This window comes from Tupaia chinensis, unplaced genomic scaffold, assembly GCF_000334495.1.
Source record: "Tupaia chinensis unplaced genomic scaffold, TupChi_1.0 Scaffold000335_1, whole genome shotgun sequence".
NCBI lineage: Eukaryota > Metazoa > Chordata > Mammalia > Scandentia > Tupaiidae > Tupaia > Tupaia belangeri.
Window position 1 is genome coordinate 6,865,076 of NW_006159829.1, and position 14,327 is coordinate 6,879,402.

A 14,327-nucleotide genomic window follows, 5' to 3' on the forward strand; every position below is an offset into this window, starting at 1 on the left:
GCAGAGATCAGGCCCTGCCCGTACATGTGTCTAGTATCAAATGCATAGATCTTTCAAAGATAGTAAATAAAACTACGATATTGAGTGTTAGAAGAACATACATTTTGTTTTAATTATATGTTTTTTTTGCACGCTGACCCTAAAGCAATTTATCAAAAAGGGTTTCACTTTAGAAATTCATACTGAAATTGAGCTCTGCCAGGAAGCATGAGGCATCTCTTTAAGTGTAATTATACCAATAATTTGAATTGTTAAAGTGCTTTTATTGAATGTACTCTGGGTTACACTAATTAGCTTGTCAGCTACTTAATTATTTGGACATAAGTGATAAATCAATGTCATTTTGGAAAAGAAGTACTTCTTGTTCTCAAAAAAATAGATGATGGGGGGGAGAGGTTAAGGGGGTAGCATGGTGGTTAAGGTACTGGACTCCCACATGGCTGACTGTAGTTTGAATCCCAGACCCAGCAGCTTGAAAATCACACTGGGTGAATATGTGTGCATGTCCAAAATCCCAAGAGAAAAATGGAGAACAAGGGATTGCAGTGTGGCCATCTCTCCTGGGGATTTCTCACTGTCCCTCTCTCTGTTTGTCTCTCTTTGGCAAGTGCACATGACCTATTGGGGGAAAAATGTGTTACTGTAATAAAGTAGACTACCAAGTCAAAAGCAGACCAGATGGTTCCAATTTACAGTCAAATGGTTCAAAATATACCCATTATGTGCTTTCTTTTTGGAAAAAAAGAAGCTAATCGTGTTGCACTGCCTTGTTTTCTTAGTCATTTAAAAAACATTTGCTACAGGGCACATGTACTCACCTGAGAGAGAGAGCGAGAGAAAGAAAGAGAGTAAGAAAGCACCACTACCACCCCCCCAAGGGGAAGAAGCAGATAGGCAACATGACAATCCCTTTTCACCATTCTCCTCTTGAGATTTTGGGCATCCATACACACCTGTAAAGTGTGTTTTTCAAGTCACAAGGTATGAGACTCAAATTCTGCAGTTGGCCATGTGGGATCCAGCTGTGCTGACCACCACACCACCACAAGCTGGCCCTAGAATTATTCTTAAGAAACAGGGATTCACTGAGAGAAAGACTTGGTCTTACCAATCGTTAGCCTATTCTCAAAAGGCTATTGTGTATGTTACAGGTGTTGTAATAATCTCCCAGTCAAAGAGATTTACTTGTTAACAGATGTTCTTCTCAATGACAGACACTCAGGGAGTATTTTTCGACAGTGGCTCTGATGAACGGTTGGCCCAGATGACATTACAAATGAACAAATACCTTCACCTACTCACCTTGCAAAAAAACTGATTAAATTACAACAGGTACACTTTGATAAGGAGATAACTACATATAAATGATTACGTTCTCACTTTGGCTAATAAATCACATTCTTTTAATGGTCATAATATGACTATTTTCTAAAGATAATTAGTACACTACTAATTTAACTTTTCTTGAGCCTAAAACTATATTAGAATACTTTCATTTTAATATGTATAATCTGAAGAATATTAAGCATCTCTTGGTGCTGACAATATATACTTTCTCAAAAAAGTAGCAATGTAGCAGGATTTCAAAAAAATTTTATCCCTCGTTTTTGTTTAAATTCCAATCTTTTATTCTGGAAATAATGACCCCATATAGTAAGTGTTAAATGAAAGATACAAAGTGCATTGGTTATATATAACAAACAAGTTCTACAGAAGTAAGAACTTCATCACTATGAGGAATTTTCAAGGAAACATTTAAATACATTTCTGAGCTCCAAAGGAAAGACAAGCCTTTTTCAAAGATATAAATGCTCTGAAATTCCTTTCTTTTCTTTTCTTTCTTTTTTCTTTCCAGAGTGCGTACACCCTGGCCAGAAAGAGAGAGAGAGAGGGTGTGCTTCTCAATGAGGCATGGTCACACCACAAATCCCCCTCCATCTTTCCATCCTGTTGGGATCTGGGGCACATATGCACACATCCGGTGTGTTTTTCAAACCACCAGGGCTGGAATTTAAACTGTGGTCAGCCATGTGAGATCTGGCTCCTTCAACTATAAGGCTCATACTCTGAAATTCTTAAATAATAAAAACGCTGTTTTTGCCAATAGTCAAAAAATACTTTATTCATTTGTTTGCTTTCCTTAAACCTCTAATCCCATTCCATTCAGTTCTCCATTTTCCTTTTACCTACTTAGGGTAGCTTAAAACCAGAGAATCAGTGAATTGCAAGAAACAGAGGTTATTTAATTCAGCCTCCTATAATCCTCTCATGGCTCTCCTAATGAGGGGAACACACAACATCTGTTGCACTTCTTCCAACGATAAACGACATTTTATCATCTCGGCTAGCAGAGCACTGTCTGGTTCTGTTTTAAGAAAGCACTGACTTTTCAAGCTAGAACACAGGTTTTGACTTTTGAATCCTGCATCTGCTCCTTTACCTGCCATGTGACTTTGGGTAAGACACTTAAACTCTTAAAATTTGAAAAACAGAATCACAATACCTCACTGAGTGGTATTGAGAATACCATGGCATGTGTGAAAGTGCCTTGTGGGGAGTAGCTTCTCATTCCGTATTATGCCTTTCTTGGAAGTTCCCTCTTACACGGAGATGAGGTTTACAGTGTGTTCGCCCTATGGTGCGAGTGATGTGGACCACTGAAATCTTACGCTGCAACCCGACACCTGAAGCTGCAGTGTTGGGAGGTGGGGCTTCCTGGGAAGGGCGTGGAGCACTGGGTGGATCCCTCAGGAACAGTCAGGGCCAAGCAGTTCTCCCTAATTAGTTCCAGTGAGAGCAGGCTGTTATAAAAACAAGTCGGCCACAGCATGTCCCACTGATGCACCTGCTTTCCTCTGCTTCTCCCGGGCACATGGCAATGCCGTACCAGACACCAGAACCCATGCTTATTTCTAGCCACCAGAACGGTCAGCGAAATGTGCCTCTTTTTTTCATGAATAATTCCGTTTCACGTATTTCTGCTGCTATTCTGCCTTAGAAAACCCACGGACGGAGAGGGTTACTCTGTGTGTGTAGGAGCTATGGAGAATCAGTCTGATGCCTGTGTAGGCTATGATATCCTCTGAATACTAGAAGTCAACAATAACTTGGGGAAATACCAACCATCATATTTCTTCACAGAAGATGATTTTGATAGTGACGTGAAGGAAATCAATTGTAACCTTTATCGGGAAAACTTATCAAGCACCTGGGAAGGGCTGTTCAGTCCAGTAATGTCTACTTATAATGCGTCAGAAACTGTGCTAGTAGCTAGAGAGTAAACTGATTTAGATATTAAGAGACTGTGTTACTCCTTAAAAGTGAATGATCTCAAGAACAGACACACGTGAACTAACAATTATACTATAAAGCAGTGTGTGAATAGTTATGCTATATATCCACAGCTATGTGAATAAAATGAAAACCACACAGGCGGCATCTTTGCTAGACTCTCTACAGGGGACAACTTTTTAAAATTCAGTCTTGAGACCATTCATTCATCATTTAACAAGTATCTACTATGTGCCTGACATGATGTAAGTTGCTAAGAACATAAAGGTGAATTTGGGGGAGGGTCCCAAGTTTAATTTATAATTATTCCATTTCAACAGAATAACTGTTTTACTATGTTTTTAAGAAAACCCACTGGAACTTTCCCACTTGATACATGAATGGATAACTGTTTCTTTTTGTCATAGACTCCTTGGCTTCCCAAAATGGATCTCTTATAGTGTACTCATCATATCTAAAATCCTAGAAACAAAGAATAAAATAATTTAAAGAAAATCCCCCCATACTCTGCAAAGCTCATATGTTTTGTGATTAATCTTTAGAGTTCACACAGTGACGTTCCATGGCCAACGTCTGGGGATAAGGCAGAGACCGTGAAGCCACACTGAAGGGGCTGAGAGCAGGAAATTCAAGTTGGGTTAGGGGAAGAACCTGAGGTCAGAGGGTACACGGGAGAGGCAGTGCCACAAACAGCAACCTACTGCCAGTGAGGAGTGCTTCATCTCCTCCTATACCGCCGCCCAACTGCGTTTGTTATGTGGTAAGTTCAGCTACTGAGGCGTTAACACAACTGTGTCTGGAGGGCTTACAAGAGGCAAGGCTATATGGGAGAATTTCTCTTATCAATTTTAAAAAGCATTCCCAAGAATAGTAGATACATTAAGTGTGAAAGTAACCACATTTATAATTTGCGCCCTCCAAGACAGTAATTCAACTTACCGAAGAGGGTGTCCCACTGTTACAGCAGAAGCACACCCAGAAGGTGCACAACCATTTCACATGTGCAAGAGTTATCATCATCTGAAGCTGGTGACACTGCTAAGGCTGCATTCCAGCCAAATTAAAAGGAGGGCAGATGTGCAGTCAGTTTCTGAAGGCAACACTGTGGTGTGGCCGACAGCACTGGCCTGGGTTGAAATCGCAGCTGCAGCCACAACGGCGCCTGGAAGAGCACCGGCCCAGAGTGATTATGTGCGCTGCCTTCTTCAGAGCCTCAAATCTTTGTTCCTCAAAGGGTACAAATACTCTTTTTGAAAGATTTGCTGGAGGATGTATGGACTTGCCAGAGAGGGGAAGAGTGAGAAAGCACCCCTCAGGAAGGTGTGGTCACACTGCAATCTCTTCTCCTTCGTTTCCCCTTTTGGGATTTTGGGCATGTGCACACACGTGTCCAGCATGTTCTAGCTGCTGGGTCTGAGGCTCAAACTGCACAGGCAGCCACGTGGATTGTAGCCACCTTAACCACAGTGTCACCAGCTTGCCTCTACAGGACTTCTGCAGGGCCATAACCTCATTTGTGGCAGTGGATGAAGAGAGGAATGAATGAGCTGTACAGAATACTTATCAATTCAACTGTTTTAATGCCTTTCCATCATCTACCCATAAAAATCACAACTATAAGTAACAAAACCAAGTGACCTGAATTTCTCTTGCTTGTGCTTTTTCTCCCCTGGACTTCAGCTTTTCAAGAATCTTTCATTTTGTTCACCTAACTACTTTCTTTACATTTTTTAAAAAGAATTATTTTAAATTTTTATTTATTCATTCATTTATTTTAATTTGACTAGAGTGAAATAGAGAGAGAGAGAGACAGAAGGAAAGTAAGAAAGCAAGCCATCAGGTTCGGGACTTGAACCGTGGCCAGCCATGTGGGAGTGTCCAGTGCCTTAACCACCATGCTACCCACTGGTCCCCCACCTAACTACTTTATAAACTCACCAGAATACAAACACTTAAAAAGAGAACATGTGTGTCTAGTTCTCATACAGATAAATTCAATCTTTACCAAGTAGAAAGATAAATAAACACATGGAAAGAAGGCAATAGCTCTTTTTGAAATACCTGGATTGTGAAATCCAAAAAGCAAAATGCCTGGCTGACTCATACCAAATTTATGGTAAAATGAGACCTAGGATTCAGGTTTCCTACTCTCCCTGTCTGTCAATGCCCACTAGACCAACCAGCCACATCTACATTAAGCCCAAACATGCGAGACGGACGTCCACATCCATGAGGCCTAAGGGACAGTAGTCCCCCCTATTTCCAGGAGACCTAGCACGTGTGAAAGAGTTGAGGGATGAGAGTCATCGGTTAGATAAGAGTAATAGGAAATAGAAACAGGTCCAACTGCAAGAAATAGAAAGAGAGAAGCTAGGGGTCACACCTTTCCCCAGTGGAACAACAAAGTGATGGAACTGCTTATTTCAGGATTATCTGTTCAACACAATTCACTGAGCTCCCAGTATGCACTCTCGGTCAAAAACAGAGATAAAAGTTTTCCATCCATCCTTGCTCTTCCAGACCTTCAGTCTAGGTGAGAGAGAGACATGTAATAAATAACTGCAGAAATGCTCAACAGGTCAATTATTACCACCTCTGAATTTCCCTAGCAACAGCTGACCTCAGTCTAGAAAGACAAAGAGGAGTCAGATGAAATGTAAGATCACGCTAGGCCAAGCAGGCAGCATGAGCAAAAGTCCGAGGCCTGTTCAGAGAATTAAATAATGTTCATGTGTCTAAGACAAAGATTCTGATCTTTCCAGTGGATGCAGATAAAGCTAAGGAGATCTGTCAGTACCCCAGGGAATTAAGGCAACCTTCTGGAAATTGTGCAAAGGGCTGCCAGACACCTAGCAAGAGATCTCAATTAAAGTAAGACATGAAAACCTACTGCTCATATGGCTACCCGACATCACTTCCCTGTCACTCACAACAGTCCGTGTACTCACACTGCCATACTTTCCGTCACTAACACGAATCACCTGTCAGCTGCTGCTTCATTTATGGCAAACTAGGGAGTTAGAGCAAAAATCCAAAATGTTTATATTCTTTCTTCTACCCAAACCCAATTTTTTTTTCTTTGTCTTATGTTAAGTAAGTCTATGAATCATTGTCAAAAGAATTACTAACTGGTAAATGAAAAACTATCTCATTTGCATAAGATGAAAAATATGGAGCCTTTGTTTTCTTCATTGAAAAGAATTTCCACTAAGAATCAACAGCAAAGCCTAAAGGGAAATACTTAAGGGCAAACCCATCATGATCTGCATAGTCAATTATTTTTCAGATGATTTACTTAGAGGTGGCCTGGAATGAAAAATGAAAGAAAGTCACACTAAACTCTAGAAAGAGCTTGATAACATGTCTCCTTGATCCTAGTCTTGTACTAAATTCTTCTTTCATAGCTTAGATTTCAACTATTTAATGAAAAATGGCATGTCGTATCTGTACTAGTACAGGAACTTAGGGGTTCGTTGAGCTAAGGCAGAAGACTAAATAACTAAAAAGGAGAGGTGAGCTCCTGGTTACAACACCCGGGCCACGTATGGGTTGGGTCAATCACATCAACACCATCACTTACATATTCTCCGTAGGTCTCTTGTGTTGGGGGTGGCGGTGGAGGTCTGTACCCAGTTGGGGGAGCTCCTCTTGCTCTGGGAGTGAGAAGTCCTCTCCCCCGACTCACTGGCCCTCGGGTTGAAAGGACGCCCCTGGGCGCTGGCGTCCCTCGTGGTACACCAACTGCAACTGGCCGTGCTGTGACTCCTCCCCTTCCCCTGGAAACAAGAGGATCAAATTAGCAATAGTCATCATATTCTCTAATACTCCCTTATCCACACACATTTATACTACAGAAAAATCAATGTTCTGTACTACTGAAAAGCAGGAAAAGGAAACCATATGCAAAGTTAGAACTAAAGCAAACCAGAAACAGGTGTCTACCAAAGAATCTTACGTAACTTGGGCAGTTAATCTAGCAAAAATAAATACGGGAGTACCGACGAACTCCATTCATTTCTGGCTAGTATACAGAGCAGGAAGTTACAACTCTGGGGAGGCTAAATACACCGAAGGGTTTTGCATGATGCCATGCCAAGATCACACCCAAACTTCATGCTGCACTACCCGGGAGCACCCATCTTGCACATCTATGGACAAGGAAACTAAGGCTTGGGAGATTTAAAAATGATCGGAAAGACAGCTAGTCCAGGCACTAAATCTATGCCACAAGTCCACGAGAGAGAATAAAATGTACCTAAGTAAATAATGTACTAACTGCAACGTAACAGACAATGTCACTCTCTTGTATTGCCAAAGGGTACATGAGAGAGAGAGAGAAAGAGATAATACCCCCTCTGCAATGGGGAGTGGTCATGCTACAATCTTTCTTCCTCCATTTTTCTACCCCATCAGGATTTGAGGCACGCATGCACATGTGCCCAGCATGTTCTTCAAATGGTTGGAACTGGGATTCAAACCACAATTGTCTATGTGGGATCTAGTTCCCTATATACTGAGCTTAACAACTTCATTATAGGGCTGGTCATAAAACATCCTTCCTAGGTTAAATAAACACAGTCATTTTCTGAAGTAAATTGAACATATCCACTGCAGTCATGTGTCAATCAGTGGTGAAGACACATCCTGAGAAATGACTCGTTAATTTTGTCCACGTGGATATCAGAGAGGTTGTACACAAATCTAGATGGAACAGCCTATGATAACCTTACCGAATCACCATCATAAGTGTGTCCGATCACTAACCAGAATAGTGAGCAGCATATGATTGTATACCTTTATTTTTTCTTTTTTAAGTTTGCTATAGGGAATGTTGTGCTCACTAAAGTGAGGCAGAGAGAGAAGGAGGCAGAGAGGGAGGAGAAAAATTAAGAAAGCACCTCCCCAGGGAGTTGGCCACATTGCAATACCTTCTTCACCATTCTCTTGGGAATTTGGGGATCCACGTGCCTAGTGCTTTTTTCAAGGCACAGAGTCTGTAACTCGAATCATGTAGCTGGCCATGTGGGATCCAGCTGCCTTAACCATCACACCACTGACCTGACCGGCCCCAATCCATGACTGTATTGTAATGTAAAATACGAGACTTTAAGTCAGAGAGGAAGAAGGAAGTAGCTATACTGAGAATGGTCCAACACAAGTAAAGATCTAGGCAAACATGCAACTCTTACTTGAACTGAATAAAGATAAAAGTGTGGCTGAGAATAAAGACCAACCCAATCTAGCTCAGCCGCACAGGGCCTGCCAAATCAGCCGCAGCTGAGAATGCCGGCTGCCAACACATCCGTTTTCTCCCCGTTTAGTGTTTACAAAAGCAAATAGCTAAAAACTCACTTTTAAAAAAAATTAAAAAACAGAGAAAATTAATAGAACTGAAAGCTGGTTCTTGAAAAGATTAAAACCTCTAGAGCAGATAAACAAACAAATGAAAAAAAAAAAAACAAAAAACAAAACCCAAAGGATATCAGGAATGAAAAGGCATCACCACTACTGATCTCAAGGACAGTAAGGATTACTAAAAGAATACTATGAACAAGTTAAGGCCTATAAATTATTTAACTTGGATGAAGTGGACTGACTGACTAAAATACACAACCAACCAAAACTCACACAAGGAGAATTAAATAACCTGAAGGTTATTTAGGTTTATGTCCATTAAAAAAATTCGCAAATAATAACCTTCCCCCCAAAGGAAATTCTATAAACTATGAAAAGAAGAAATGGTATCAGTTATCCTATAATCTCTACAGAAAATCAGAAGGAACACTCATAAACTCAGCCTAGGAGTTCAGTCTTTGGACGCAACTCTTCAACATGGTTTCTACTTTATGAGTTAGGAGATGGGACCAGCCCGGGCCAGCCAGGGAGGTCTGCGGCCTGGCCTTGAGCCATGGTAGAGTTTAGTCATAGGAAACACTTCCCAAAATTCTGTCCGAAATTCTTGTCTGGGGCTATGCTTGGTCAGGGTGGGGATGGGGAAAGAAAGAAAAATGCTGCTCGAGGGCTAGCCCAGCTGCTCTCTTACCTCCCCAGGATGAGACACGGGGAAAAGGAAGAAGGCTCTTAAGGGTGATTGGCTTACTTTCCCAAATAGTAAAACTTTTCTGCTTCATAAAATTTAGAAGATACAACTATTTAAACAAATATAAATACAAAAAGTAAATAGGAAGTTTAAAAATATATTTCAAAACCTGCCTAGATTTTACTATGACACAATGAGAGACAGCTTGGTGTAAAGGCAGAGCATGCTGTAGAACTCAGGCGGCGGCTTGGGGAAGCAGGAGCAGAGCACAAGGGCCTACCGACATCCTATGAGTGAGGAAAGCACTGGGAAGAGACTTTATACGCATTCACATTACTGCCCTTCTTGTCCTTTCCAACCTCCTGAGCTATTTCCACTAGCAGAGTTTCCACGGACTGTTTAGAGAGCAGGCATATTGCTTCCATTAATTCTTTAGCACCTTCCTATCAGGACCAAGGCATCCATGTATGTTTGTTTTCTTGCCATTTTCAATTTTTTCATATGCTTATTTTGTTAGCTCAGTTTCTTTGGGGCTCTTTAAAAAGGCTCTTAGCTCCCTGGCTGCCTTTTATAGCACACTTTGCTCTTATGTGTCCATTACTGTCCCATCACTTTTTATCTTAAAATTCCTAATTTCATAATTTTCTGCACTTTCACAGATTTTTAAAACTTTTTCTTCCCTTTTTAGTCATTTAGTAGAAGTTCAGGGAGAAGAAGATAAGTGAGGGTCTTTTCTTTTTTCTTTTTCTGGAGAAGATTTTGCTATAGGGTGTATGCGCTCGCCAGAAAGAGACAGAAAGACAGAAAGCGAGAAATCACCCCCCGGGGGGATGGCCACACCACAATCCTTTCTCCTATCAGGATCTTGGGCGCACACGTGCCCAGCGTGAGTTTAAGCCACTGGGTCCAGGACTCGAACCGCGGTCGACAACATGGGAGTCCAATGACATAGCCATTGTGAGGAAAGCACTGGGAAGAGACTTTATACGCATTCACATTACTGCCCTTCTTGTCCTTTCCAACCTCCTGAGCTATTTCCACTAGCAGAGTTTCCACGGACTGTTTAGAGAGCAGGCATATTGCTTCCATTAATTCTTTAGCACCTTCCTATCAGGACCAAGGCATCCATGTATGTTTGTTTTCTTGCCATTTTCAATTTTTTCATATGCTTATTTTGTTAGCTCAGTTTCTTTGGGGCTCTTTAAAAAGGCTCTTAGCTCCCTGGCTGCCTTTTATAGCACACTTTGCTCTTATGTGTCCATTACTGTCCCATCACTTTTTATCTTAAAATTCCTAATTTCATAATTTTCTGCACTTTCACAGATTTTTAAAACTTTTTCTTCCCTTTTTAGTCATTTAGTAGAAGTTCAGGGAGAAGAAGATAAGTGAGGGTCTTTTCTTTTTTCTTTTTCTGGAGAAGATTTTGCTATAGGGTGTATGCGCTCGCCAGAAAGAGACAGAAAGACAGAAAGCGAGAAATCACCCCCCGGGGGGATGGCCACACCACAATCCTTTCTCCTATCAGGATCTTGGGCGCACACGTGCCCAGCGTGAGTTTAAGCCACTGGGTCCAGGACTCGAACCGCGGTCGACAACATGGGAGTCCAATGACATAGCCATTACGCTAACTGCTGGTCCCAGGAAATGAGGGTCTTGATAGTTATCTCTTTGAAAAAGTTCCATGGTTTCACCAGAAGCTGAGCATCAGCAAGTTCAGGTGTGAGAGGACCTGAGGACGCCGAGTCAGAGCCTCCCCATGCAGCCTCGGTGCATGGGGTGTTGTTATGCTGCAGCACCATGGCTGACCTTCAGTGTTCAGTGAGAGAACAGAAAAGGCAGGGAGAAGCTGTTGTTTTGGGCTGTGTGTGTGCCAAGTATGACAACGATCCTATTATGTGTGGTACGGTGTTTACTCCTGAGGGGACGCTTGTAAGACTGGCAGCTCTGTCGCCACTTCACCTAAGAGTGTGGAGGGGAAGTAAGTTTCTTGTGCTACTCAAACAGCCAGCACTGGCAATGACGTCTGATTCTAGATCTATCGAATTCTACAGTTATCTTTTTCAAGTGTTACCCTGGAGGGGTAAAAACTGACAGAAATGTTCAATCCCAGCAGCCAGTGGGCAAACATTACTCAGGCCGAGACTAAATTCACAGTATTTGCTCTTAGGTGTTAGGGGCGATAGGTCATATGGGTGTGTAAGTTGTGCTGGGGTGGCAGTAAATGTATTCCACAAGAGAAATGAGGAATTTTTTAGATTTTTCAAAACCTGGTCTCGTTCATTTATTATTTTTGTGAATATTTACTGAGCACACACTGAGAGCTATCTCTACGCTCAGAACCAGAAAAGGCAGAAGACACATTCCCTCCGGACTGCTAGATCAGGAGACCATGTTCTGGACTGAGTTCATGTTCTAGGCCCCAACAGACCAGAATAAAAATACGTTTCTCATGCTAAAATGCAGCATCATCACCTGAAACTAGAGGAGCTGGTAGATTCCAAAACAGACCAGATTTTCCTGAAAACAGGAGAGTCCAGTCTACCTGAGCGAGACCTATAGGGAAACAAAAGCTCATGCACATCTTCTGGCTGAGGTACCTGCACCTGAAATTGCAGCTCTCCTGCCTAGACTTACTGGCCTCTGTTTTTATGAAGATCCTTGCTCCCCAAGTACATTCCTCCTTTACCTTCCATCAGTCATAACTATTAGTTAGAACTTTCAAAATGTTTCAGGTACACAAACGTGCCAGATTCATCGTTTCATTTTGCTTAAGACCAAGCAAAGTGAGTCTGGCTGACTGTGAAGTTATCTTACTCCCCCATGAACAGAATTCAGCCACTGCTGTACAAGATTCCTTGCTACTTCCTCCTCCCATTCAAACTTTGCCTTTAAAATCACCCTGAAGTCTCTAGTACCTGAGCATGCATTATTCAAGGCAGCCTGGGATATTGTGGTGCCTGAGCAATCACCGTAGCCATGGCCCGAATAAACTCTCTGGCTGCACTTAATTGCCCCTGCATTTCTCTTAGGCTGGCATCACTGTGGGTTCGAAGCAGTCTAGACGTGCTGTCCTAGGGTCCCACCAACAGCATTGGGGAGTACGGGGGCCAGATGCTCAGAAAGAAGGACAGCATGCAAAGTGAAGTTTCACCTATCTTGGAAATAATGTACTTCAAGAACGCAACAAAGAGAAAATATACTTAACTAATGTGCAAGCATGTAAAGCAATCCCTGTTCTGAGGCCTTTAGAGCGCTTACAAAAGTATGAATTGAGATTTTTTTCACATCAGAAAACCTCATTCTCCATATGAAGGACGGAGTTCTATTCGGGTGCACCTGGAGTCCGTGTTGGACCACTGTGAGCAGAACTGTAACAACTGGACAGGAACAGCTCAGGACCCATGGGCATAGCAGTCCGCAGAGGCCTGCAACTACCTGGCTAGCGGTCAACTCCAACTAAATTGGCCAGCGCTGATGTTTTCCAGGAATGTAATATGCAGGCTGCTAATCCAGAGGCATTCAGGAATAATCTTGCAGTCAGTGAAGATTACCACCACTGTAAGGCTCTGAGCCCAGCCATTTTCTTTAACAAAAGTAAATCTGACTGCTCCTATTAAGTTGTTTATTGCTCTCACAGCCAAAGCAGTGGCTTGTCTAAGTGTGTTTAGAGTAAGACTACCGACTGAAGATGCAGCTTTCTAGATTTAAATATTAAAATATAACTTTAATTAGAAAGGTTTTGTTTTTATTCCTATATTAGCATTTCTTTCATCAACTGATTTATTTCATCTGCTGTTTCCAGTTTTACATGCTTGAAAGACTGAATTTATAATGTTTGACTGAATGATAAGAAAATTATTGTAATACTTTGGCTTTGTTTTATTGTAACATTGCTACATAAAGAATTTCAGATTAGTTCCTCCATTCATGTTAAAATCATATTAAAATAAAATTTAATGTTACATTTATATTCAGAAAGAATGTTTGCTAATACCGTATTTGTTCATTTTAGCAAACATCTGGAATATTGTTTTTCAAATATAAGAACACAGAGACAAGAGAGAGGAGGCCATAAATTTAAGAATGAGATGACTGAATGTTAACCCTAACTCCATCAATGACAAAGTACATGGCACTTAAAGACGTGTAACTTCTCTATTCACAGTTCTGTTTACACCGTCCCTCAAATGAGATAACATTTACTTAGACGGGGTTGCGAGGCTTCCGTGACTGTGTATGTGGACGCCCAGAGTGGGTGCTGTCCTTGTTTCTGAGTATCAGGCAGCCCGTGCTCCCCTGCACTGCTACTAGGACCCTAGGGCCACCTGTGTAGACAACTCCGTGCACACAATGACATCAACCTAAGGAAAACACAGAGGCAAAGTAAGTAAAGCAAGAGCTTATCTGGGCCACGGTTCGGTGCATGCTCAGGTGCCCGGGACACCTTGAGTAACGCGTGTTAAGGTACCTACTACTGTAGGATGATTTTAAAGGCAACGCCGTGAATGGAGGGGGCAGCAGCACCTGGGTGTTCTCAAAAACAGCCACAGGGCAGCCCTCCTAGGACAGCCACATACACTCTAACCAAATCAACCCTTGGGCAGCTAACGACTCTGAACTTCTGATGAAATAAGAAAAGCAAGTACTTGAAGACTCAGTGCTGATTAGGGTAAGAATTGGAAACAGATGCTGGAGGGTTGAAACTAGATGAGGGGGCTTCTTATGTCTTCAGCATGAGGACAGGAGCAGAGCAGCTAAATGCAGCTTGCTCACCCACAGTCCTTGTGTCTAGAGTCAGAAGCCCGAAGTCTTGGGCAAAGAGAGCTGCTAGAGAGAGAATGGGGAGCTGCAGAAACAGAGCTGGAGGTAGCCACAAATGCAATAGGAGAGACTGCAAGCATCTCTGAAGCAGGTGAACAATATCTGCTCACTGAACTGCGTACCAAAGGACACAGTTTGCACTTAGAAACTAATCAAGCTCTCTGTTAGATTCTGC

General features: G+C 42.0%; 1 protein-coding gene across 1 annotated transcript in view; it reads right to left on the minus strand.

Moving 5' to 3' along the window:
* KHDRBS3 (KH RNA binding domain containing, signal transduction associated 3) overlaps window positions 1-14,327 on the minus strand; it is a 211,333-nt gene that overhangs the window by 57,819 nt on the left and 139,187 nt on the right. Inside the window, exon 9 of the mRNA XM_027773279.1 lies at window positions 6,872-7,067. Coding sequence (XP_027629080.1) covers window positions 6,872-7,067 — 196 coding nt within the window. The remainder of the gene's footprint in view (window positions 1-6,871; window positions 7,068-14,327) is intronic.